Genomic DNA, 25,368 nt, shown 5'->3' with positions numbered 1-25,368 from the left:
CAAGATTTGCCTTTTAAAGACTGTTATAAACACCAACGTACACTAGCCTCTTCCCGCCGCCACCGCCCCTGAAGGACCAACGGCTCCCCCGTAGGGCGGGGCCTGGGCTGCCGTTACCGCTGCCGCAGCCGCCGCCGCAAAGTCTCTTGGGAGTTGAAGTCCTTCGCGCGGCCTTTCCCGCGGCGTTGGTTCGCCGGTGGACTACCTGTCCCACAGAGCCCTGCGGGGGGTCGGGCCTGGCGCCCGGAAGGCGGCTCTGGCAGCTGGTGTCAGGGCGGCTAGTTCAAGTTGCCATAGCGGCGAGGTGAGGAGGTGCGAGGGGCTGTTGGGCGTGCCCGGGGAAAGGGTCGGTGAGGCGGGGCGTCCTCCTGCCGCTGCCCCTGTGCCGTGAGGGCCGGGGGCTGCGGCCGGAGCTGTGTGCGGAAGGGGCTGCGCTGCCGCTCGGGGCCGGCTGGGTGCGGAGCGCCTCTCTGAGGTGAGCGGCGCCGGGCGGGCCGGGAGCTGCTGCGGGAGGCGCAGGATGCGGTGGCCGCGGGGTCGCTCCCGAGCCGCGGCGGCAGGCGGGGCAGCCCGCGGGCCTGGCGGAGTTCCGGCTGTCGGCGTGCCCGGTGCCGTCCTGGGGTTTTCCCGCTGCCCCCGGGGCGTTCCCGGTCTTGTCCGGGGCAAAAGATGCCGGAGGCCCTGAGAGGTGAGGTCGGGTGTTAGTAAAGTTCTGTACGTGCCCGGCGGGAGGAGGATTTGCGAGGGGCATTGCGAACGGCATGAAGGAACCGTTTTCTGTGCCGTGGTGCTGAAGAGTGCTGGGAACACGGTCTCACAAGCTGACAATAAAATGTAGTGCTGGTGCCTGAAAGCAGGACAGTGAAACGTTACCGTGTTGAGTCACCTTCCTGGCTTTTTGAAAACTTCTCCTGACTCAGTTAGAAGCACTGAAGGAAAGGGCTTTTCAGGTGTTGTGTTGTCCCTCTCTGGAATGGCTATCCATTTTTTATTTTTATTTTTTTTTTTGTCATGCTTAGCCTTAACTATAAGGCTTCAAATATGCCTTTAGCACTTAGTTACCTAGTCATAGATTAGCCTGCATGGAGGTAAACAGTTCAAACCACTTCAGAAGTAATAAGGTTGTGTATCCCGCGTTCGTTTTCTGCTTACTTGAGCTGGAGACCTTGCTGTTGTAACTGTCAGCTGCACTTCATGTTTGCTTTACCCTGCAGCAAAACTGGAGCACCCTGTTTCCTACAGGAAAGGAAAATACTGAGTATTGATATTTTTCCTCAGTGCAAGAAAGGTTATCATCTGTTTAAGTAGACTAAAAACCAGTAAAAGACAAACGATTCTCACTGTCAACTAGGTTGTATGATCACGTGCTGGTTTTGGAAGCAGTAATAGGTTTTGGAAAGTCTAGGTTTTGGAAAAAGTAATAATAGACTTTGTTGTTTAAATTAATAGGCAAATGTGCATGCAGAATATTTGCACAAATTTCTACTTTATGTTTTTTTTTAATCTAAAACGAATTTTCTGTAATTCTTTTAAAAATGAGGATGTTGCTTTAAATGAAACAAAACTTCTTCAACTTAAAAAGTACTTACAGTTCCTCTTAGGTTGCTCATGAGAACAAAGAGGAATGCTACTTAACCATAAATAGAAAGTTTTCTTCAGACAAAATGTCCTGTGTCTAGCGTTTTCTTTTATATTTACCTTGTTTACTAGCATTTCTTCAGTGCTTTGGCCAGCAAATATCTTAATTACCCTATTTTTGTGCAGCTGAAAACAAACCCATTAATCTTTTCTGCTGTAAATCTTCATTTCCCTTTTGTTTTGTCCAGTGTCATAGCTTTTCAGTAGTTGGGGCTCTTATGGTTGAGACACTTCTCGAAACGAATTTTTCAGCACATAAGTCAACGGCTGTTTTTCAGTGATTTCTATCAGTGCCTGTCTCTTTTCTGACATTACACGTTGCAATACTTGTCTAACTAGAGGTACATATAGGGCCCACTCTCAAAAGAGTTTAAGAAATTGTTAAGAATTTAGTTCCCATCAACTGAGATGGAATAACTGACCTTTGGAATTCTGCCGACTTAGCCATTTCATCTGGAAATGAGTTAAAACACTTTCTATAATTTGAATGTTCTTATGTGTTTCATTGTTCTTAATTTCTCTGTCTACTCAGGTATCCTTAAAGAGCTCTCTTTCAGAAATGTGAAACTGATAATGTTGTAAGTGATGTTATTTTTGGGCCCTCAGCTTCCAGAAAGAAATGTGACATGGTGGAATCAAGAGTTAAGCTTAATCTTTCACTTGGAGCTGTTTGACTCCGAGGCAAGTTATACGAATTGCATAATGTAAGGGTAGTTTTCTAGCTCTCATGGGTGAAGTATTCTATATACAGAGTAAATCCAACATATGCTTTTCTGCCCAGTCTGGGAGGAAAAGAGAATTTGCTTCCTGTGAAACTGTGAATGGATTTTGAAAAATCTAAGACACCAAACCAGCATTTACTGTGACTTTGTAGTTGAGGCAATATGACAGATACAGACCATCAACCACTTGCTATGACTATTAAAATTAAATGTGTTGTGACTGTACAACTGATAACAGTCGGGCAAAATATGCTGGTACGTAAGTCCATGAGTGGATGAAGACCAGGTTCCTGTGGATTAATGTCTCGAGGCTGAGTTTCTGATCCCTAATGAGGCTGATCTTGTGCTTAATTCTTAGTATGGCCATTAATAGGGGTCTCGGCTTTACTTGGTATCTTAAAGGTATTTTCACAAAATGCTTTGAAACTGAAAACCTTTGCTAAGCTTGAAGGAAATTGATCACTGAATCAGCTGCTTATCGAGTTCGGAGTGATTGTGCTGCTTGTCATGCTTGGTAAGATCAGAAAGAGATGTTTTAGCCCAGAGAACTGACACAGCAGATATAGAAGGAATTCAAAATTACTCTAGAACAGGTGATGCCAAGCCTTTTTGAAAGAAGTCTCATGTCGTGCTTATCAGTGATACCTGTGGTCTGTGTGCTGGAATATGGATCTTGCTGATGTCCCTATGAGGTTCTAGTAAAGATCAAGGAGAAAATACAGCTTGATGTAGTAATGTGCAGGACAGAGTAAGCTGTTTGGGTATTTCTGTACTGAATTGTGGTAAAAATTAATATAATTCCATGTGGTTATTTCTACCAGTGTTTTATTTCATTTATTTTAATCAGTTACTATATGACTTTACTATGCTGGTCATAGCTGTCTCTAGCTTTTAATAATTTCTTTTCCTGTGTCTGATGGTTGTTATCCTATTTTCCCTCCTCTAGCTTGCTGTTCTTAAGACTCGGCGATCCCCATGCTTTCCTCACAAGCCATATTTCTTCTGCCTCAAGTAATTTTTGAATTCTAATCAAATGAATTGCCCCAGCATCAACATAGTAATCTGGGTTATGTTGAATTAACATTGGATAAAAGAAATAATATTTCACAATTTATGAAATTACCCTTATTTTTATGGCTTGTATGGTGTTAGCTTTTTCTAGAACATGACATTGTTGATGCATATTCAACTTGAATATATTTATATAATATAAGGATCTTGGATAGCCTTTTTTTTTTTTTTTTCCTCTTGTTCCTACCAACTTGTGTAAATATAACTTAGCAAGTAGTATGATGCAAAGGGGAATGTTTCTGTAGAGTAGAAAAATTGATAAAGCCCTGATGTCTCCACTGTGTGTTTTGGGGGGAGAATTTGCTTTGAGCTATGCCCTTATCCTGGATACTTAACACTTACAAGTAGTGAGAATGCATCTTTTGATTTAGTTCTCTCCTAATGGGCTCTGCCTTTTGCATCTTAGCACTGCTTCATGGTGTGAACAAACATAATAAATGAGGAGCAGTTGGAAGATCTGCTTCAAAAGTACATCCTGCTGACCTGAACCAGAAAGGCTAATCTACAGGTAGTCTGAGCCTATGAAGTTGCTTTGGGAATATCATGCAAGTCAGAGGCCGTTTAGTTACAATCAAGGTTTAACATTTATTATTTTTCTGGTCTTCCTGCCTAGGTTGCAAGATACTAATGGCAGATTCGTCCAGTGATTCAGACAACTTTCTTAGGGGTCGAGTAGGAAGGCGGCCACCTTTGAGAGCATCCCACAACAGAGCTCGGAACTATGGTGCTGAAGAAGTTACAGAGAAGATCCATACTTTAGCAAACACTTTACAGGTTGTTTACAAAATACTGCTTTAAAGTATTTGTAGAGTCTGCATTTCTGTAGTTTAGGGTCAAATTGTCATTTCTCAAGTTGTTGAAAATACTGCACTGATGGGAAACATTGCTTTTTGTGGAAACCAAAAGGTTTTGGGAAACTGATCATATTGCCTTTGAGCTGAAAGTATGTGGCTTGTAACACTTTTATATAGCCATTATTTCAGACAGTAATAGAATTTTAGAAACAATGACATGTTAGGTAATGCTTCTTATAAATTTAGTAAACTGAATAATGCCAAATAAAATTTGTCAGATTCTCACAAGAGGCATTAAATTTAGTTGCAGAAAGTTCTCACCCTGTCTCTGTTGTCTTGTATTGTGTAACATTTCCTGATTCCTGATAAAGTAAATATGTAGGCAGTCCACTCCCTCGTGATAGAGTTTACAATTCAAATATTTTCTAGATGTGGAACAGCACAGTGAGAAGCAGTGTTTGTAAACTTGTAGGAGATCCACACCTGAGCAGGAAAAAGTGTCCGTCTAATTCCTGCTTCTTCAGTGGAAGCAGTGGAGGAAATCTCTGAATCTGTTTTGCAGGTGGGAGGAGACATTTAGCTATCTTGACACCATTTATTGCTTGAGAAGTCATTCCCATTCTTCTCTAGCTGACAGTTCTGAATACCTAGAGAGGGTGAGCTTATGTTATCACTTGTGTTGAAGTATTGTTCAGCTGGCAATATTTTTTTTTTTTTTCTTTTTAATATATGAGAGGAGAAAAATCCATATAGAATGCTGAATTTAAACTTCAAAACTTCTTAGCTGGAAAGTAATCACCAAGCTAGAAAAGAGATGAGTTAATAACAATCTAATATGATTATTATTTAATTTTTTAAAGGGACTCTCTGGTATTATCCTGCTTCTGTCTAAGCTCTTTCTAGCTGCTCTTCTGAAATTCTGATTTTAAGGTAATTGCTTTTTGTGGATCACTTTTCAGCAGATCTGCCACCTAAACCAGCTGTTCATCTGGTCAGAGAATGCTCATGCAGAGACCTTACCTAATGTGTTGATCTTCAAAGATTTCTTATTTCTCAGTTAATTTAATTCTATTTTACAGGCAGGTAAAATTAAGGTCTTTGGATTAAAAGGTTTTTTTACAGAGTGGTTGAAACTTACAAAGCTTTTTGTTTGAAGATGAGGCCTTTATGTTGTACTGTAAAGGACAGCATGGGTTTTTTGGGGTGTTTTTTGTTTGTTTGTTTGTTTGTTTTTCCCTTCCCTTTATCTGTGCTGTTCATCTTCAGATTCTGGTTACTTCAATAGGATTTTGAATGCTTAGACCCTTTAAAAAACACTTGTGTTATCAATTTACTCTTATAAACCAAGAATAACAAAGACAACAGTGATGTTTGATTAGAGGAGATTTTTGTTTTGACTTTTCTTCCTCAAACTTTTTTTTAAGGATACCAACAGAAATCTAAGACACGTTGACCATTTGCTAGGACAATACAGAGAACACAACAAGGAACAAACCGAAGCAATAGCAACTGTAAGTAACTTTCAGTTTATCTTAACTTCTTAAATCTTTTCTGCAAAGGGCATTCATAGATGAAAACTTGCTCGTAATGGACAGAATATATCAAGAGTTAAGTAAATGTAAACAGAAACTTTTCATGTTTATTTCAGCAGTCTAAATCAAACTATGGCCATATGTTATATAATGAAATGGGCTGGTTTTGTAGCTTCATTACTTTTCTGGTTTAGAAGCACCAAATAGATTGTTATGTTATGATACTATGCCAAGTATAAGATGCATAGCTGAAATAAAGTATTAGGGAACATGTTTCTTTTGCATGAATAAGTGATAAGATAAAAGCTGAATTACAGCAGAGAATGAGATTGTGATCATTCTCGTGTAGATTTTTTTTTTTCATGTCATGCTACAACAGCTTCTGAATCTGTTGACCAGCTTTCTCTAAATTGCAGAAGGGGTGAAATTCTTGTAAATATCAAACTTCCACAAGTTTGAAAACAGGTGTCTAAACAGAGAAAGTGGAACAAATTAGTACTGGTGAGGCAAGAGAGGTTTATAACTTGGTTACAAACAAACTGCAGTAGGTGCCACCTTGGAACAGATACATATGAGATGTAGGAATATTTTGCATGTGAGGAGAGAGAGAGAGAAAGCAAATATGTAGAAAAGAAGGCTTATTTTCTTCAGACAGCTTGCTTTCTAAATCAGTGTGCATAAGCTCTGCGTGGAAATAATTTGGGATATTATATGCCTCAATTTTTTTCTTCTGTTTGAATACTGTTTGTGTCTTTATAAGCTCTATTTAGGTATTGAATTTGTGGAGTTTCTGGTGGGCATTGGAGCCATTTTAAGATTGTCTCTTTTTAGTAAATGATGATACTAAATGTAGTTCAACATCATTATTCTGGAAAGATTTTCTATTGGACATCAAGGTGAGTGAGACATCACTCAAATTTAGTTTTAATGTAATTTGCATTCTTCTTGGTCATGCTAGGTGGCTTTTGATTATGGCTCAAATGGAGGAGAAATCTAGAGACTCCAACCATCTCCTGCTTGAGCTTTAAATAGTAGCATAAAATTAGTCTTATTAGCAAAGATAGCACGTTTCTCTGAGTTCCTGTTTCCTTTCTGAAGCAGCAGTCTCCACTTGCATAGAATAGGTGTTGTATTTATTTGTTATGTGGGAAGAAGCAGCTGGGATCAGGAAGCAGTGAATCAGCTTTCCTTCTACAATACGTAGTTAAGGACTGAAACGTTAGCCACTCTTTTGGTGGGATTGTAAACAGCTGACAGTTGAGATGTCGAGGAATGGAATTCAGATTGGTGAATATTAAAGATATTCTATTCAAATTTGTGCTTTTTAATATCTCTGTTCTACTGTCACTAGAATCTCTTAATTCTTTTAATAATTAAGTTGTTTTTTAAGAGAACACAAATAGCTTAAACTATAATGATGTTTATAATTTAAATTGTAACTCAAAAATTTTAAACAATTTCTTAGCCATTTTTCTGTTCTAAAGAAACAGACTGAAGAGTCAGGTTGTTAATTCTGGACACTGTCATGGTTCTTTATTTAAAAAAATAAAGATAATAAAAAAATCCAACTGTCTGATTTCATGTAGAAAGGATGAAAATAAGTGCTTTAAAACTAAAGCATGCAAACTGAGCACCTGTAGCTTAATTCAGAGTTTTTATTATTTAGAGAGAGATCCATCACGGTCTATAATTCTGCAAGAATAAAGCAGCAATTTAACCGTTATGGTACAACCCTCTGTTAAGGACAATTAAGCTGAACTTTAAGAAATTGATGTTTTGTGGATTGTCAAATAAGTGTGACAAAGCAAGTGGCTAAGAACCAAAGTTAGCCAATGCAATCTTAGGAAGCAAGATGGAAGTTTGAAAAATGAGCAGCTTATTTAGGAATATAGTTAGTTCTGAACTCTTAAGTGGGGAACGGCAGCCTTTTTCTGGAAGTGTAACTATTAAAAGTAGGGCTTGATGTGAAGCTGCTTAGTAAAACTTGATAGCCGTATGTCAAACTGATTGCAGGTAGGGATGGTAGAAAAATCCTAATAAAATAAATCTCTTTTGCAAGGCTGTTATTGAGCATTTCTGGCAAAGAGGTCTTATTTTGGTTGTAGGAGACATAATTTTCTTTTGAGTTTTCCTGGTATGTTGCACCACTGTTTTAACAAACTTGATATTTGAAGCTACCAATGTTGGAAACATGTTTTGCTATAATTATGGGAATATGACATACAAGATATTGAAGAAAGGCTGTTATTAATTTGTAGCTATACTTGGCTTTAAAATAGTTTTGATTCTCTTAATGACTTTGAAAAATAATATTTTGGGGTTTTTTTTTAAGCAGTCTGTGTTCACATTTTAGTAAACTGTGATTTCTCTGCAGTTAAAAGAAACACTGGAACAGTCTATAGGTCAATTTAGGAGCCAACGATTAACCCGAAACACTGGAATGAGAAGTGCTTCTCTCTCAAGTTTATACCCTAGTGATCTGGATGGAGATGGAGTGTCAGGTAAAATACTTAAGGTGCTTGAATATACTGAAATTATGTCATATAGCTGTTGTATGGAAAGAGGTAATTAAGAAGAAAAATGTGTGAAGATAGTGGTGTGATACATCATCATTAATTATTTCAAAGAAATTCAGTTCAGAAATTTAAGAGACATACATTAAATTATGTAGTTGTTTATTTGGAAAATTCTTATAGCTTTCTGTTACACAGTCTTTTCTGCTGGTATCCTGAGAGATCTAAATGAAACATTGATTCTTTCAGTAGGGAAAACTCCTTGTCTGCTGCATGAGTTGTAGGTACCTTCAAGTTAAAGCTGAATCCAAAAGGTATTGCAGCTTCTGAAGCTTGCTTCATGGTAATAAGGAAATTTAAATTTTAAATGCATAAGATTATAGATGTGTGGATGAAATTATCTAAGGCTCAGTGGAAAAGGCAAAACTGAACCAATGTATAACCTAGAGAAATGTAGTTTTCTTCTTGTATGTCTCTCTGAAAATTCATTGTATTCTAGGAAAAGGTGTATTCGGGAGGAGTATTCCTCCCAAAAGTAGCATTTAATGTATTTTAGTAGAAAGCTCTAAAACTTCATTTTTCTAATGTGAAAGCTGTGAAGTACTGTAGTTTGAAGATATAATAGACCCAGGTGGAAGAAGAGCTGTTTCTTGGGCAAATCAAATTTGAGGGGAGAAAAAAAGTACCTATTCCTTGGAGAAACAAAGGAAACCTTTTCCTTATCCATCACATATGTGCGTTCCAGAAATATTTAGATTGAAGGAGAATCCTGGGAAGAGCTAAACAAGAAGTATGCCCCTGCATTTTGCGTAACTTTAGTAGTTGTTTTGTCTGTAATGTGGCCTATAAGGATATTGGCAAGATGAAAGACATTTTTCGTGACGCAAATTGAAAAATTTCCAGTATGGAGTTTTGCCTTTCTATTTACTTTTTTGTCTCTTATCTCATAAAGGGAACCGCTACTTCACGCCTACTTCTCCTCTCAGGGATTATGGAGACTCACAGGGCAATAAACATCGAAGGTCTAGATCTGCAAGTGTTCGATTTGTCAACGAGGCAGATAATTTGGACAAGGTACAGAGCACTAATGGGAGTTGCTTCCCCAAAATAGGCAATATGTGGTCACTAAGCTCTTTGCTTTTACATCAAATGAAGTTATTGTAGTGATGCAGCTAAGAATCTTTCAGCTATGAAGTGTGCTTTCAGTGTTACATGCCATTCTTCATTAGGTGGTCACCTCTTGTATCTGTCAGTGTCACGAAGTTTCATGCAAATCTATTGTTGCAGATAAAAAGATGCAGATGGTAATGATATCAAAATGGATGTATAAAAATAATCTCTGTATTTTTTAGGGCACATATGAGAGAGAAAAAACATCTATGAGTATGTGATTAATGTTCACCTACATGCTGAAATCCACTGTTCCGCTTAAGTTAGCGGCACAGGATCTTGGTCCTTTTGCTGTTTACTTCAGTGTAGCCTGGATTGATTTTGAGCCAGCTAGTTCTCTGTCTTAATTCTTGGTCTGACCTGTGAATAGGATAATTTAACCCTGTACTTCAGGCAGATGATGCGAGGAGGAAAGGATGTGTATGGCACTGGTAATTTTCTTACCCGTCAACTTGTGTCTACTTGCAGACTCTTCAGAAAAAATAAATAATTACTTTAATGGCTAAGACTATAGGCTTTGTATATGCTACCAATAGAGAGGAGATTTCAGTACCTGCTTTTGCTCTTTCAGACAGAGCGGCTAGACCTGCTTGAGTGAATCCCTCTGTGTGGACTAATTTGTCCAGGAGAAATCTATTATGATTAATATTAAAGCAGCTGATTGTAACGTGTTAATGTTGACTTCATTAAATCAGTCTCAACTTCCAAATAATTTTAAACTTAACCACAATAAATTCTCTCAGTTGGCTTTTTGGGAAGTCTGAGGCCTACAGAAATTCCTAGACTTCTATTTAACCCCATTTCATTGTCCTTTCAGTCTAATTCTCCCCCTATTCCTTCCTCCCTCAAAGTTAGTGTGGAACATAACATTATTTCCTTCCAAGGATTATATGGAAATCTTTCCTCCTAAGCTTCTAAAAAGCTTAGAAATACTTTAGACTAGTTCTAGATATTCTGTAAGTATGTTAGAAATTTTATTCAAGGGAGTTCCTCCAATACATACAAAATTCCTAGTTATATTAAGTAACTGTGTAAGCAAATAGCTTTTTTTTTTCCTGTTTTGATGGTTAACTGCTAGTTTATTCCTTATTCCTGTTTTTCACTGAGTGAACATGGCTTTACTCAATTATTAACTATTTCGTAAGGAGAGTATAGTGCTTTGAGGAGTGATGAACTAGAAGTAGTCATTGATGATCACCGTAGGTAGAAAATGAGGCAGATAAGCAGTACTGCTTAACTAAAGCTGTGGCTTTTTCTTCTTTCTGTAACAACAGTCCCTTTGTTCCCATTCTGACTGCTTCTAGCTAAGGTAATTTCCCACCTGAATGGTATTTTAACACATTTAAATCTCTCTCCTTCTTAGGCTGAAATATTCTGAAAATATCTTATGTTATTCAAAGTCTCTTGGGTCAGGTTGAAATTTCTGGTTAGTCACGTGGGGAGAGGGTAGTGCCTGTGGCTGAACGTTGAGGGCAGTTAGCTGGGCTGTGGGAGATCCAGGTTTGTCTCGGACATAGGACAAGGGGATATTATAAACCACGGTTTTTCATAATGATAGTCCTGGCCACTGAGGTATTGACAGCAGTAGGATGGATTAACTGTCACTTTTTATCCCATGAAGGATGGATGACCTATTACTTTTCTTATTTGCTCCCTTAAAAAGTTTGACTATAAATTGGGGGCCTGCTGAATGGGGGAAATGGGAGGTTTTACAGATGAAAATAGATGTGTTTGTGGCTGGGTGTTTTTGTTTTGTTTTGTGGTGTTTTGTGTTTTTTCTCCATGCTCTGAAAAAAGCATTCTAGTAGGGTATGTAAAGCCTTTACCTTTATGTAAAGGTAAACTATCTTTCCTCAGTGCTTTGGTAGTTCCTGAATACATCATAGTGTTCTGCTTGGTCGCTTCCAATTTCATATGCCATCTTTTTATAGCAAGATATGTAGCTGGGCAGAACTTTGTTTCACTTATTTCCTGCTAATAAATGGTAGTACGTGTCTCTTCTGACTTCATCTGTTCAGATCTTTCAACTTCCTTTGCATTAGGTTAAAAAGATGGTGCAGTGTCAGGTAACCGCAGTGACCAATCTCTGAACAATATTTGCTAAACCAAGTTTCCCAACTATGGGGTTTTTTCTAATGTACTGAAAATTAAACTTCAATGAGCAAGTGTTGTGAAGGGTTGATTGAATTAGAAAGCATTCAAGCTTCATCCACTCATCCAGGCTCATCTCCAGTTTATAGAATTTTGATATTTTTCAGTTTATTTTTGTCTGCTTTATTTTAAAAAGTGTGTATGTATGTATATAAGTATTTTTGGAATATCACACAAAAAAAGGCATCCTAAGCCTTGGCTTACTTTGTGTACTTTAATTTACAGCTGCATTCTTTCCACCAGTCTCTTCGAGATCTCAGTAGTGAACAAGTTCGTCTAGGAGATGACATCAGTCGGGAGCTTTCAAGAAGAAATCGGTATAAACAAAATATAACTCTGTGAAGAATAGTGTGGAAAATAATTACTATGTTTTTAAATAATTCTTAAACTCCTTCATTTGTATTTAAAAAAAATAAATTTGGGAGAGTGGGTAATTGCACAACATGTAGATGAAAGCAGTATTATGAACTGCTTGTTCCATGTCATCTTGTGCAGTATTTATAAATATAAATGTTCTGATTTGTATAGTATATGTGTCGTCTTCCCCCTCTTGTTTTTGTGTATAGACAAAATGACAAGGACTTGGGAATTTCTTTTATTACAGCTTTGCTGCTTATTTATTCTTGGTATTGGAGTCTCTTGAGGGCAAGCTCTCATGCAGACCATAATGATTTTTTTAAGTACACACTGTCTCAACATATGGTGCTTTGTCTGCTAGCAATAACAGGAATTAGTCTGCTAATTCCTAGTAGGAACTATTCAAAAGGACTGTGTAGACATGTTCATAATTTTGTACTTGTTGACCTGGTGCCTAGACTTCCAAACTAGTTGCTCCGTTATCTTCACTTGAGGAATGGAAATGCTTTTTATCATGAATTTTCCACTTGAGGCTGGTTTCTATTTATACTAGGAATTTAGAGGCTGTAGAACAAATTGAAGTAAAATAAAAATCTAGGAGATTGTTGCTGCTTAAAATTATCACAGTTGTTATTTAGTTTTTGCACTGTAGAATATTGTCTTACCTATATTTTTCTATGAAGGACTGATGCTGAGTTAAGAAAGACTCTAGAAGAATTGTCTGAAAAGGTCACTGAGTCCCAAAAACATGAAACGGTGAGTGTGACTAATGTGATAGATGATTTATATTTAGTATTCTAAGCAGGATCTGGGCTTCTAGTTTAACGTGTGTGTTTGTAATCAGTACCATATGTTAGTAGGTATATCTGAATGTGATCTCATCTAGGTTACTGTAAGTTGTTAAAATGTTACCCTTCCATAATGAAATCAAGACAAGTTTTATATTTCAGGTACTTGTTTAAAGTAAAAGTGAGTGTTTTACAAGTGTGTATTTAGTGAATTTTTCTGTTTCACGCTCCACAGTCTTGGAGAAAGCTGCTTTCTAACTTTGAACATTGGTTTGAAGACTATCATACTTGTTCAAGATACCTTTTGTAAGATACAAGCTTTCCCATGTTATGATGACGAATAATATTGTTTCCTCTTTCTCTCTCCCTCCCTGTCCTTTTCAGTCCTTATCATTTGTGCAGCATAGCAGGTGGAGTCTCTTTGAGCTGCACTCTGCTCTGAAGGCTTTGTGACAAATACAACAAGGGAGGCAGGACAGCCATGATGATATCTTCTTTTTTGCCTCCTGTATCTGCTGGAAGCAGACTAACTGCAGTCTATATCACTTAAATATGACAGAGATCTGCTATTGAGATGCAAGTCAAACAGCATATTGCTGTAGGAACAAGAGAAGTTGAGAATCTCTCCAGTAGTTAGGAGGTGAAAATCCTGTAGGTAGATCTTGACTCATAAGTCTTGAGTGTATGCTTTGTGTGAGTATTAATGGGGTATCAGTAGCAATGCTGACTTTTCAGAGCAAATGTTGTGTGTCGTTATTTTCCCATAGGTCATTCATCTTGCCCTAAAACTGCATGAATTGGTACTAAATGCTCTGTCAAGAGCTTAAGTGATAAGTTTGTCACTTAGTCATGGCTTCAGCTGGGATGGAGTTAAACTTCCTTGCTAGCAGCTGTTGTAGTGCTGTGGTTTGGATTTGGGATTGTGGCAAGAGCAGCCCCTCTCTTTACCCCCTGTGGGTCTAACAGCAAAGTACAGGACCGTGGTAGCTACCTTGCTAAGTAAGGGTGCTGCTGGTCACCCACACAAACAACTCCCAGACACGTAACCCAGAGACCCGAGCCCTAGAGACCACCTCAGCCAATGAGCCTACCTAGGAGACCCCTCAACTAATGAAAGCTGTATGTGACCACGACCAATAGATGACCACAGTTCAGATCTGGCCCAGGCTATAAAATGGGGCCCACACTGGAGACCATCTTTCGGTGGTTCTCCTCAGAGCAGTGGGTCCATGATTGGAAGCCCTCCCTTTGGATTGAGACATTGTCCAAAGTAATTTCCCTGGGTTTGAGCGTCCTTGCCTTTTAGGTGAGTGGTTTGTGCATTTTGAGTCCTCATTTGAAGCTTATAATTAGTAAACACTGAGTAGTATTAGTTCCCAACTGACTTCCTGAACCTATAAAAAAAGTTATGACTGACAAAGTGTTTGTAGTACAAGATCCCTGTTCAGTTTGACCATTCTACCTTTTCATGACACCATTAAACCTGACTTTTGGAACATAATTTGTTGGTTTTAGACTTCCATGACAGGGATGAGAAACAGTGATGATAGCACAGTAATGGTTTTGGCCTTTTCTGTTTCTCGCGCCACCCCACCAGTGAGTGGGCTGGAGCCGGGGAGGGTGGGACGGGACAGACACAAGAAGTTGGGAGAGGACACAGCCGGGACAGCTGACCCCAACTGGCCAAAGGAATATTTCATCCCATATATAACGTCATGCTCAGTATATAAAGCTGGGGAAGAAGGAAGGTGGGGATGTTTGGAGCTGTGTTTGTCTTCCCAAGTGCCCATTACACCCGGTGGAGCCCTGATTTCCTGGAGGTGGCTGAACACCTACATGCTGGATGGGAAGCAGTGAATTGATTCCTTGTTTTGTGCACGGCTTTTGCTCTACATGTTAAACTGTCTTGATCTCAATCTACAGGTTTTTTCTCAGTTTAAGTCTTCTGACTCTCTCCCTGTCTGAGCTGAGGGGAGTGAGCAAGTGGCTACATGGTTCTAGCTGCCAGCTGGGGTTAAACCATGATACACCAATAGCAATATTGTTGGCACAGACCACTTGTTGGCACCAGCAGACTTAATAATTGTACTTGTGTAAATTCCTGACTCTAGATGAAGTTGGACAGGGATTGAAGAGACTATAATCTGTCAGTGCCAGTTACATGCTTGATGTGATAGTATCCATCAGTGGAGGAAGACTTGCCTTGTTAGCCTTCCTGGAAAAATATAACAGGCTGTCTTTGCTCTGCTTTCTCCTAATAGCCTGTTAGGATAAAATAATTTATCTGATAAAGAGTTCTTGATACTTGCAAAACTCTGGGTTTTTCTTGTTGTGGCCTACTTCTCAGTATACTTTTTTCTCTTTCATTAGAAAACTCAGTAAATTTTAACCAAGATGGTTCTCAACAAAATAGCCGCGGCAGCAGGTTACACTACAGCTGTTCAACGCCTTTGAATGAGAGAAACAAACCTTCCTCCTTAGACCTCTGGAATGCTGGCAGCCACTGTCTTTTCATTAATGAAAGAAATAACTGTCTCTTTGTGACTTCCTATAGTAGGATTTCAAGATTTGAAATTGAATGTTACAACTTTTGACCTGAGAAGCAAAATATGAGAGATGTGAAGTGTAACAAGGAAGCTTTCTGTAGTTAATGGTAAGGGGAATACCAGAAGAATAAGTCCCTTAGCTGGGAGAGAACATTATCGTTCAATAAAGCTATGAAAGCTGAAGTATTTAATGACATTCTTTTAGTGAAGACACAAATGCTGCAATGAGATGGTTCTTCATGTGTAGGACTAGTAAGACTTCATCTGGAATATTCTGCTCATTGCTGCTTATTATCTTTAGGAAGAACGTTGGCCAAATGGAGAGAAGACCAGAAAGAGGAAAGAAAACAAAAGAAAAGGGGGGAAAATAAAAACCGCCGCTCATTCAAAGACTTCCTTGAAAGGTTAAAACAATTGAACACTTCTGTTCAATTTGCAGAAAATGTATGTAGTGAGGAAAGATCTAGCCATGTATGTTGAATCATCAAAAAGTGGATATTTAATGAATGATATTAGAATAGAGAGACATCTAATGATAATTCTGCACAATACTAGTCTAATCACTTGTGGCTTGGGAGGGTCTTGCTCTGGAATTGATCTCTGTACTTTCTGTACTTAGTAATCCCTCTGTGGATTTCTTTCCTGGAACTTGTCTGGTCTTTGTAGTAACTTGCATGTCTTTATCATCTTACTTGTTCTATAGCAAGGAGCTCTTCAGATAGAGATTACATATTGTGAAAGGAGCTGCCACTTTTGTTGTGATTTGGTTTTTTTTGTTGTTTTGTGTGTGTGTGTTTGGTATGTTTTGGTTGGTGTGTTTGGTTTGTTGTTGGCTATTTTGTGGGTGTTGGATGTTCTTATTTTTTTTAATCTATCTGCTTTTTCATCCCCAATTTCCATTGGAGGAAGTTGTTCAGTTTCTTCAGAGGCTTTTCAGAGGATTCCCATTCTCTTCAGGCTAAAGAATTCTGACATCCTTAATCGCTTGCTGTATCCAGGCAATTCTACACCACTGAAAAAGCTTAGTGGTAGCAACATTCTGCACTGCTGCTTTACCTGTCCTCTCTGATACAAGCTGTGCATCCTTTGCCCTTGTTCAAAGCCTACTGATCTACTGTTACACTGACGAGGTTGGCAAATGGGTGAGGTGAGGTAAATGCAAAAGAGGGGAATTTAGTGTGGATATTAAGAATAAAAGTAACTCTAATGGTGAGCATAGCAAAGCATGAGTTCAGAGTGCATATAGAAGCTGTGGTCTATTTGTAGATTTTTGAGATCCTTTAGTACTTGTCTGTGTTTAGGAATTCTTCTAATGAGATTATTTAATTCAGAATTGATTTCTCATTGGTGAAAGTGAGTTGGATAGGAGGAAATACTACTTTTCCTCACAACTTACTCATGCAAAGTTATGCAGGAACTTCTGTCTTTAGCACCTTTATCACTTTGCTTTGGAGTGTTTGTTTATGATCTCCAACATTGCCATCCTTGTATTTGTCTTCTACTATATGATTCTTGGTGATAAATTGTGAACTTGAAATCTCAATAATTTGACAGGATGAGTTCATGGTAGAAACATTCTTTTCAGTTCAGTGTCCTTAAGACTTCATTTCTGTAGGGACAGATATTTAAATTCTTACAGCTGTACTGTTCAGTGTGTTCCGTATTGTTTGAAAATTGCCTGCATATAGATGTGTGGTGATGAAGATCTAGTCACTACAGTTGTTGCAAGTCACTAGTTCAGAATTTATTTTTTTTAGAGGTTATGATTCTTAGAGCCTCTTTGATGCTGAATCTGAATACTTTGAGCCATGCAATCAATGCACGTTAATTTTTACCTTTAAAGAGGGAGCCTTTTCCACCCCAGTATAAAAACCAGAGGACATCTGAGGTGGTGACACAGGCATAGTTGGATGTCTGTTTCAAATCAAGCACTCCCGTGGCCTTGTACTTGAGAATCCATGTGCGGTTTTGGTATAAAGGTTCTACAGCTCTCTCTATATCAAAGTCCCTCACCTTATCTAGACATTTTGTGGGATATTTTGTTGCAATCTCCTTATGCAGAAGCACATCCCAAATAGCACAAGAAGCACATCTTTATGCATAGAAAGCAACTGCACCAAAGCACAGGTTTGTTCAAATCAAGTAGATGCTTAATTGAGATGGTGCCATTAGAAGGTTAGTGTAGGCTGTATCTGTGGAAGAAGACGACAATGTCAAGTTCTCGCGTGGAGTTAACGTGGTTATGATATCTCAGACAGCTGGGATTATTCTCAGATAGGGAACTGTCCTTCAGAAGATCTGATATAAGGATTTTTGGCACTGCACAGGTGACTTGTAAAATGTATATCACACACTATCATTTGCCATGAGGGAAAAGTTTAACAATATTTAAAGTGACATCTGTGAAAGAAGTTTGCTATTTTTGTGATTTTAAGTCTGCATTGTTGATAAAATAGGTCATAACGAGAGGCAACAAAAATCTGTTGAAATAGATTTCAGTCAGCAGGACTTGTGCACCAGAAATGACAGTGGAAAGCTGAGAAACAGAGAAATACAAGAAGTAGGATGCTGCTTTTTGTAGATCAAGCATCCAGCATCTTCCACAGGATTATATTTAGCTGCATGACTTAAATGTCACCCTGCTTTTAAACAGGACATTCTATTCTTTTTGTTTAATTGGTGGGGGGAGAACTTTTTCATAGCCCAATCCATTCTCATGTATTTTGTCGATACCTGAAAGCCTTATGTAGAGGCACAGCTCTTAGTGTCTTGATTATCATTCAGGTAGTACGTGTTGCTAAAAATGCATCCTTGAAATCACATTCTAATATTTTGTGAATGCAATAATTTAGTGCTAGCATTTCATGTCGTTATGTAGAACCTCCATATTCTTTGTACTGTTCTTCAGTGAATCACTTGTCTAAGCTAAGGCTTTTGATTCAGAGGACAAGATACATACTCATATGGTAGAAATGTCCTGAGTGAGGGTCATTTGTGATAAAGGAAGAGAAGTGAGTTTTAGAGTTTCTTCTGCATGTACAAATTAATGAGTTAACACTTAACTGCTTCTAATTTTTTTTTTTTTAATCCCTATTGTTGTGTGTCACACTCTGTGACAAACTGAGGAACGTCACAGGAGCTACAAAAACAGGGAACATAATTGTTGTGGGAGATAATATCTACAATCAGCGTAGTCTAGGTAAATGTTATGTTGGGGGAACCATGTTTTTAGGTGGTGCATTAACTGCATTGTGGAGCAAATGAACAGAAATGTTCCAGAAGAAAAAAACCCAACTATTACTTGTTATAAACAAGAGTCTAGTGCATGGCTTTTAATCTGTGAAATATTCACCTTGTAACAATGACCAAAACAGACTTACATTTAGCATCCCTACTGGAGCAAAGATGTCAAACCTCTTAGAACAATGTTTTGTTTCTAAAAGAGAGTTGCACAAAAACAAAGAAGCTGCTTAGAAAAATGTTGGGGAATGAAGAGGGCAGAATATTTCTAGACAATGTGGAAGTGATCTAAATACACTACAGTAGTGACTTCAAATAAATACATTAAAAGACACGAAGGAGGTCAAAAGATAGCTGATGTCGCTACACAAGGTAAAAAAGAGTCCTTCCAGAAGCTGTAGCCAAATGATAAACTAGAAACATTAGATAAACTTCAGTTAAATATAAAAATGCAGTAAGGCAAATTTAAAAAAAAAAAAAAAAAAAAAAAGACAAAAAAGGTTGTGAAGTTATACACACTGATAAACCCTGTTTAATGCCCTGGTAACACTAGGTAAAAAAATTATCAAACTAGAAAGAGTGTTCAGGGGAGAGAACACCTGTGAAGAGGAGGGGAGAAAGAATATATTAACTTTTTTGGCATCCGTCTTGACCAGGGAGACTGTTGGCAGGTTGAAACATAGAAATACATCAGAAGATTGGCCTCAGATTTGGAGGGACCTGTGTTGGGACTTCTGCTATTCCATAGCAAAATGACAAATAATTTGGAAAATGTGGTGATAAGCGGCCCAGTTTGTGATAGTGTGATGATGGTAAATTCTCCAAAATGGAGAAGGTAAGTTTACTGCATTCCAGGAAGTCTTATTGCTAGACACTGCTAGGACATGAATGTGATACAGCAGCTTTTCCAGAGACTGCAGGGGAAGCCACAAGGGGATGGTACTTGGTTCTTTTGCACTGTTGCAAGGTGCAACATAATAAAGCCTAATTTGCTATGGACTTGTGTGGTCTCTGCCTGTTTTTTCCCGTCTCCTCCCTTACCACCTAAACAGTTTTGGGTTCGTGTCACCCTACAAAAACTTACATTGTATCCTGGTTATCTAAATCCTTGTACAAGAACCTTCATGTTCTTGTCATACTATACTTCCTCATCATGATACACCTCCAAAGTCCCATGACACTTTCTTTGCATCGTTCTGACTTCAATGCTATCTTTATTTTCTTATACTTCCAACCAAATGTTTTTTAGAATGCTAAGTAGGCTAATATTTAATTTCAGACTAAATGCATATACTTTGCTGACAGCCAAAACAAAGGAATAAAGGCTGAGCTCTCCCTGGTTCCTTAAGTGGGGTATTCATGAGATCACCTCTGTCTAGGATCTTATTTTCTTGAAACCCTTCACAAAGCCTGAATATATTTGGCAGCTCTGTACCACTGAACATTTGAATCTATTGGCCAATTTCAGCCTAGTTTTGGGGAGGCTAGGGTATGAGGCACACAAGTGAAAGACCATAATCTCCGAAGTATTATTCTTTATAAAGAAGTAGGCTAAAAATAGTGTTTTTAAGGCTGCCTTCGTTTAATCCTCTTTTTCAGGATTAATGGTAATGTTTCATAGTAAGCATTTTGTCTACCAAAAGTTACTTCTGCTTCTGAATAAATGCTAACCAATGTGGTACCTGTTCCTTTTTCAACTTTCTTTAACTAATAGCCAACTACTCTGTATGCCAAGCTCTATCTTACAAGAAAAAAAAAATCAAAAATTTGATGGAAAAAATGATTAAGCAATCAAATTGCTCATATTCTAAAACTTGTTCTTCGTTTACTATGTCTTTTGTTATTTCATACATTTGGAATAGTGTGTGAGGTTTCAAATTTTTTATTTATGAAATGACTGATTACAAGCAGAAAAACCTTCAGTCTTTGGAGGAAATGAAAGTTGGACAAATATTCAAATGTGTTCTCTGCAAATCCTTTTAATAAAGGAAAAGTTGACAACAGTGTAGGACGTATAGCAATATATCTGTTTGGCTGAATTAGAAGCTCTGCATTTACTTCAGATGCAAAGAGAGAATGCAGGAAGTGGACATTAAATTAGATTAATAAGAGCAGTCATAAAAAATAGTGCAAATATATGAGAGTGGAAAGGCTACGGTGGTAGATAATAGGATGCACAAACAAAGAGACATTAAGAGTGATGATGGTTCACTTGTAAATACATCACCATTTCTCAGGGAGACCAAAGCAATTGGTCTGTTCCTTGCAGAAGAGGGGAAACTACTGAGACAGTGTGCCAAGAAAGTTTGACACCTTTTTAACATTGATATTTGCCAACAAGTTAAGCTGCAAGTTAGTGATCAGCAATAAGGGTGTAAGGCTTCAGCTTAAAATACTGGAGGGGGAAGGAGAGCATGTAAAATATTTTGAAATAACCTTATGCAGAAACTTAAATAATGGTCTGAAGTGATCTTAAAACCACTAATGGCTCTTCTGGAGTATTCACGGACAACTGTGGGAGTGAGTTAGGAAAACTGTTCTTGGAATATTAAAGAAAGGCAAATCTTGAAAAAGTAGAAAATAGACTGATTATTTTTCCAGAACTGGATTTGTAGACATTAAGTAGCAAACACAGATTTGTCAAGAAAAATTACGTTCTTATATGATAGAGGGAATTTACAAGGATGAAGTGGTAGTTTTCTATATCTTGATGCATTTTTATTAAATTTTTTTTTGGACAAAATTTCATACACTGTTCTAATAAGCTTTTCAGTAACATATGGTAAAACTGAATATAGTCTATATTAAACACACAACTGTCCAGATACCTGTGTAGCTACTAAATCGTTCATTGTTAAAATTATAAGTGTTAGTGAAGTAGATTTTACATGTTGGTATTCTTGATCTGGTTCTCTCTGAAGATTTTATTAGTAGTTTATATGATGCAATATAGAAATGCTTGTTAAGTTTGCAGATGGACTTCAGGTATGTTGGAAAACAGAACTGAAATCCAATATCCAGTCTTGGATGCGGCTTAGAGGATAGAACAAGGTTAATAGGTGTAAAATTCAGCAAGCGTGCCTAAAATTGTACTTCAGGAAAACCAGGTCATTTTAGAGGCAATGGAATGAGTTGTCTAGGGAGGCTGTAAAAGTTTTCTGTGAATGTTTTTGAGCAGGTTTTATAGACTTGTAGCCAAATGATGTAGGTATGAAAGCTCATGTGTTTAGCCGGGCAGTCAGTTTGCTGGCCTTTGAACTCCCCTCCAGCCTCCTCTTGCTGTGCTCTGTGCCCAGAGAGTATGAGCTAATGAGATTATATGTATATACTAACTATAGGTTCTTGATAGAGGTGTTTTTTTCCCCCAATGAGTTATAAGTAGCATCAAAATGTTTGATGGTTGGTTTTTGTCGGTGTTTTCTTTTGTTTGTTTGTTTGTTTTTTAATGAAGGTTACGTCTGTAACTGTGAAGTTTCTGTGCACCTGGAAAACGTAATGAATGCATCGTTTCAGTCCCTTGTCAGAAAAAAGGGAACAGTTGCATTCTGGAGGGAGTTGAAAGAAGTCAGAGGCGAGGCAAATCACTTGATATCTTGTAACTAGTTAGAAGTTACTTTCTTACCCGTTCTGCCTTAGCGATAATGTTTAATGAAGTCTGAAGTTGGCAGGAATCTGAAGCTTGCCAAGCGCTGTCTCATGTCATGTCATGTCACCTGCTGACACTGTGTCAGTGAGGAAGTTACTGACCTCTCCTTTGGAATGTCGTCTTTGGGGATGATGCAGCTTTTGCATCTTTTGTCAAGTCTAAATGATACATTTTCTTTCTCAATAGCTTCAGTGTTCTCTTGCTTTACTTGAAAAAGATGTGTGAGGGAGCTGAGAAAGCTTCTGTCTTCAGAAACATGTAGCCAAGATTTTTTTTTTAAATGTAAAAACATGACTCTTTCAAGTGTAGTTTAGATATATCTAGAGAAAAGGATGACAGATATTTCCCAGCTTTCAGCAAAGATGTAACAAGTTTAATGAGAAAGTGTTATATTCTGTTCCTGCTACATACTATAGCTGTTTCTGTTAGATGGAGTATTTTGTGAATTATTAGAAGTAACACGAAGTAGTAGTTGTCAAAACAAATACAAATGTTGTGATGTGGTCCATATTTTTTAATACATTAATTTTAGTATGTAATTATTCTGGATTATGACTGCAGAGATTTCATAACTTACATGAAAGAGCGTGATTTAATGCAGTATGGTTTTTAAGAGCCTGCTAATAGTTTTAGGAAAAAATACAAAATTCCAAATTGTAAGTGAGCTATTCACCTAGCTGCGCAAACAAGAAATGTTTTCAAACTGGTGCATTCTATTGTAAAGAAAAAGACCATTTCATTCTTTAAACCTGATGTACTCATGAGCCCATAATATAAATGTAACCTTAATTATGTTTCTGTTGCTACACAACTGTGTTGTTAATGTTAAAATTCTCTATCCACACATATGCCTAATGCTAGTAGAAGGGTGCTTAATGGTGAAAGTACAGATGAGAACTTCTTCCTCTCCACATACATCAGAAACTAGTAGTTGAATGGTGTTTTAGGTCTTTCTATCTAAATACCATTTGGTAATAAATATATTGCTTTCTAGTGATTGTTTAAAATAATTAATTTTAAGGTAGGGAGGAAATGATGCACAAATATTTTCCTTGCTAATCTTCAGCTTTAACAGTATCAATTTAATTTGCTGCCCACGAGAGGGTGCTGTCTGCTAGCAGCTTGAACTGCAAAAAAAATGTAGCTCTGGTATTGTAGTTTAAGATTGAATTATTGTGTTAATAATCCAAATTGCTTTAGCAAATAACTAGTGTTATTTGTGTTAGTTCATACGTGGATTCACAAAATATTGGGAAAAAGCCTTAAAGTGATGTAATTATTTTGTGCTATTACAGTCATTCCCATTTACTTAGCTCTTGTTAACTACTTTTCACTCACAGATTTCAGAGTATGAAAGGTGCAAACATTGGTCTGTTTTACAGACTGGAGATGTGAAAGAAATTACTCTCCAGAGGTTAATCAGGTCTGTGGCAGAGAAGCTAAGGTTTCTGTATTGCAACTTCAGGGCAGGCTGCACAAAGCTTGATATTGAGATATTTAACACTTGAGTAGAACCACCACTGTAGAGAAAAACATGCATCTACCTAAAGGAGGATATTGATAGCAAGATAGCAGGTCAGTTCCCTGCTTGAGTGCTTCTGGAGTATAACTCGAGTTATTTTCTATACCATTCTAAATCTCGTTTAATGAAATAAAAATTGCGTTCTCTCTTCTTTCTGCCCCATACTCTATTTAACTTTTTCCCATTGTTATCTTAGTATGTAGTAAAAGATGCACTAATTTCCTGCAGGGTGTTTTTTTTCCCTTTTGAAGGTATCAGAACGGGTAGAGAGAAGACTTCAGGAGATAGAACAAGAAATGCGTGCCGAAAGACAGCTTGTAGAAAGGCGCCAGGACCAACTGGGACATATGTCTCTTCAATTGCAACAGGTATGCAAATGAAAACTTCCTGTTGTGTTCAGGTTTAAGTTAGGAACTTGCTGCATTTGTGAGTCTGTACCTGTCAAACTGGCAAAAGTGCTCATATCTGTGGCAAATTCTTTTAACTTACCGGTCCAGGTCTGCTTGTTTCAGCAACCAGACGATAACAAGTACAGTCTCTGTTCTTCATGATACTGTCTTGTCTATGTTCAGACCTTCATTGCTTTTCAAACAGTTTCATTTAACAGTATCCCGTGAAATATAAAATATTGTTTAAGATACAAATACAAATGTTTATATTATGAATTTAAATTGGAGAGAGCTAGTGGCTTTTTTCTGTTTGTTTTAGGTAATGTATGAAAAATACATCTCTCTCTGATTTTGCAGCTATTTGAAAAATCCTAACATACTGTAAATTTTTATGTCACTCCCCTTAAGATATGATTTGCTATGTTATCTCTAACTATGCAATAGAATTCTATAGTTGAGAAGAAATGTGCAATTTCTTGTTTTTCGCTTTTAATATTATAAATGGTATACATGTTTTTTGGAAGGCAGTTGTTTTATATTGTGCAGTGATATTGAGGAATCTTAATGTAGATTGGTGCTTCATATGTCATGTAAGGCTAGAGACTCTTCAAAGAGGTCATATTTAAGAAGATAAGATGCTCTTTTGATAAAGATAAAAAGTAATGTTTATCAAAATGCTTGTAGCTTTTGCTACTATTTAAAAGCTACTGTTTCATTTTTTTTCCTCTGTTGATGTCCTGGTGGGTGCTTTATTAGTTTTCATTGCTCTTTAGTAAGCCTATGCCCATTTCTAGATTTTCCAGTTGTGCCTTCAGTCTGGTAGAAGGATGCTTAATGAAATGAGTTGATGTCATTTGATAGTGTTATCTGCAGACTAGAAAAATACTTTTTTTTTATCCTTATAAAGGGATAGTGACTTGTATCTGCCATGGTTTCCTTAGAATGAAAACTTTAATTCAAGTCAATGAATTCAAAGGTATTTCAAAGCCTTTCACGTGATTGGCAATGTGATCATGAGCCCTCAAGCTGGATACCTTTTTTTCCCAGCAGCTCATATTTTGAATTTCATGCAAAATGAATAAGAAATACTAAGTACATCCCTGACCTTCCGTTCCCCTAAGCTGTCCACCTGTACATGAAGCCATTTAATCCTTTCTCCCTGCAAATTCTATTTTGTTCCATGCATTTTTTTTGTAAACTGTTTCCCGAAGAGACCCTTTCTATTTAAGAGTATTTGATACCACTATTCAAAACTTTGAGATATTCTCAGTTTACAGGAAAGCTCAACA

At 37.7% G+C, this 25,368-nt stretch overlaps 1 protein-coding gene across 1 annotated transcript in view; it reads left to right on the top strand.

Moving 5' to 3' along the window:
• Positions 1 to 232: 232 nt before the first annotated feature.
• The window catches only part of CEP128 (centrosomal protein 128), a 121,247-nt gene continuing 96,111 nt past the window's right edge, over positions 233 to 25,368 (top strand). The window contains exons 1-9 of the mRNA XM_074148406.1: positions 233 to 304; positions 3,838 to 3,939; positions 4,045 to 4,205; positions 5,650 to 5,736; positions 8,132 to 8,258; positions 9,223 to 9,344; positions 11,817 to 11,908; positions 12,632 to 12,704; positions 23,942 to 24,058. Of these exons, the coding sequence (XP_074004507.1) occupies positions 4,059 to 4,205; positions 5,650 to 5,736; positions 8,132 to 8,258; positions 9,223 to 9,344; positions 11,817 to 11,908; positions 12,632 to 12,704; positions 23,942 to 24,058 (765 nt within the window). The 5' untranslated portion in view covers positions 233 to 304; positions 3,838 to 3,939; positions 4,045 to 4,058. The remainder of the gene's footprint in view (positions 305 to 3,837; positions 3,940 to 4,044; positions 4,206 to 5,649; positions 5,737 to 8,131; positions 8,259 to 9,222; positions 9,345 to 11,816; positions 11,909 to 12,631; positions 12,705 to 23,941; positions 24,059 to 25,368) is intronic.

Source organism: Numenius arquata, chromosome 6, assembly GCF_964106895.1.
Source record: "Numenius arquata chromosome 6, bNumArq3.hap1.1, whole genome shotgun sequence".
NCBI lineage: Eukaryota > Metazoa > Chordata > Aves > Charadriiformes > Scolopacidae > Numenius > Numenius arquata.
This window is presented reverse-complemented; position numbering and strand designations above follow the sequence as displayed.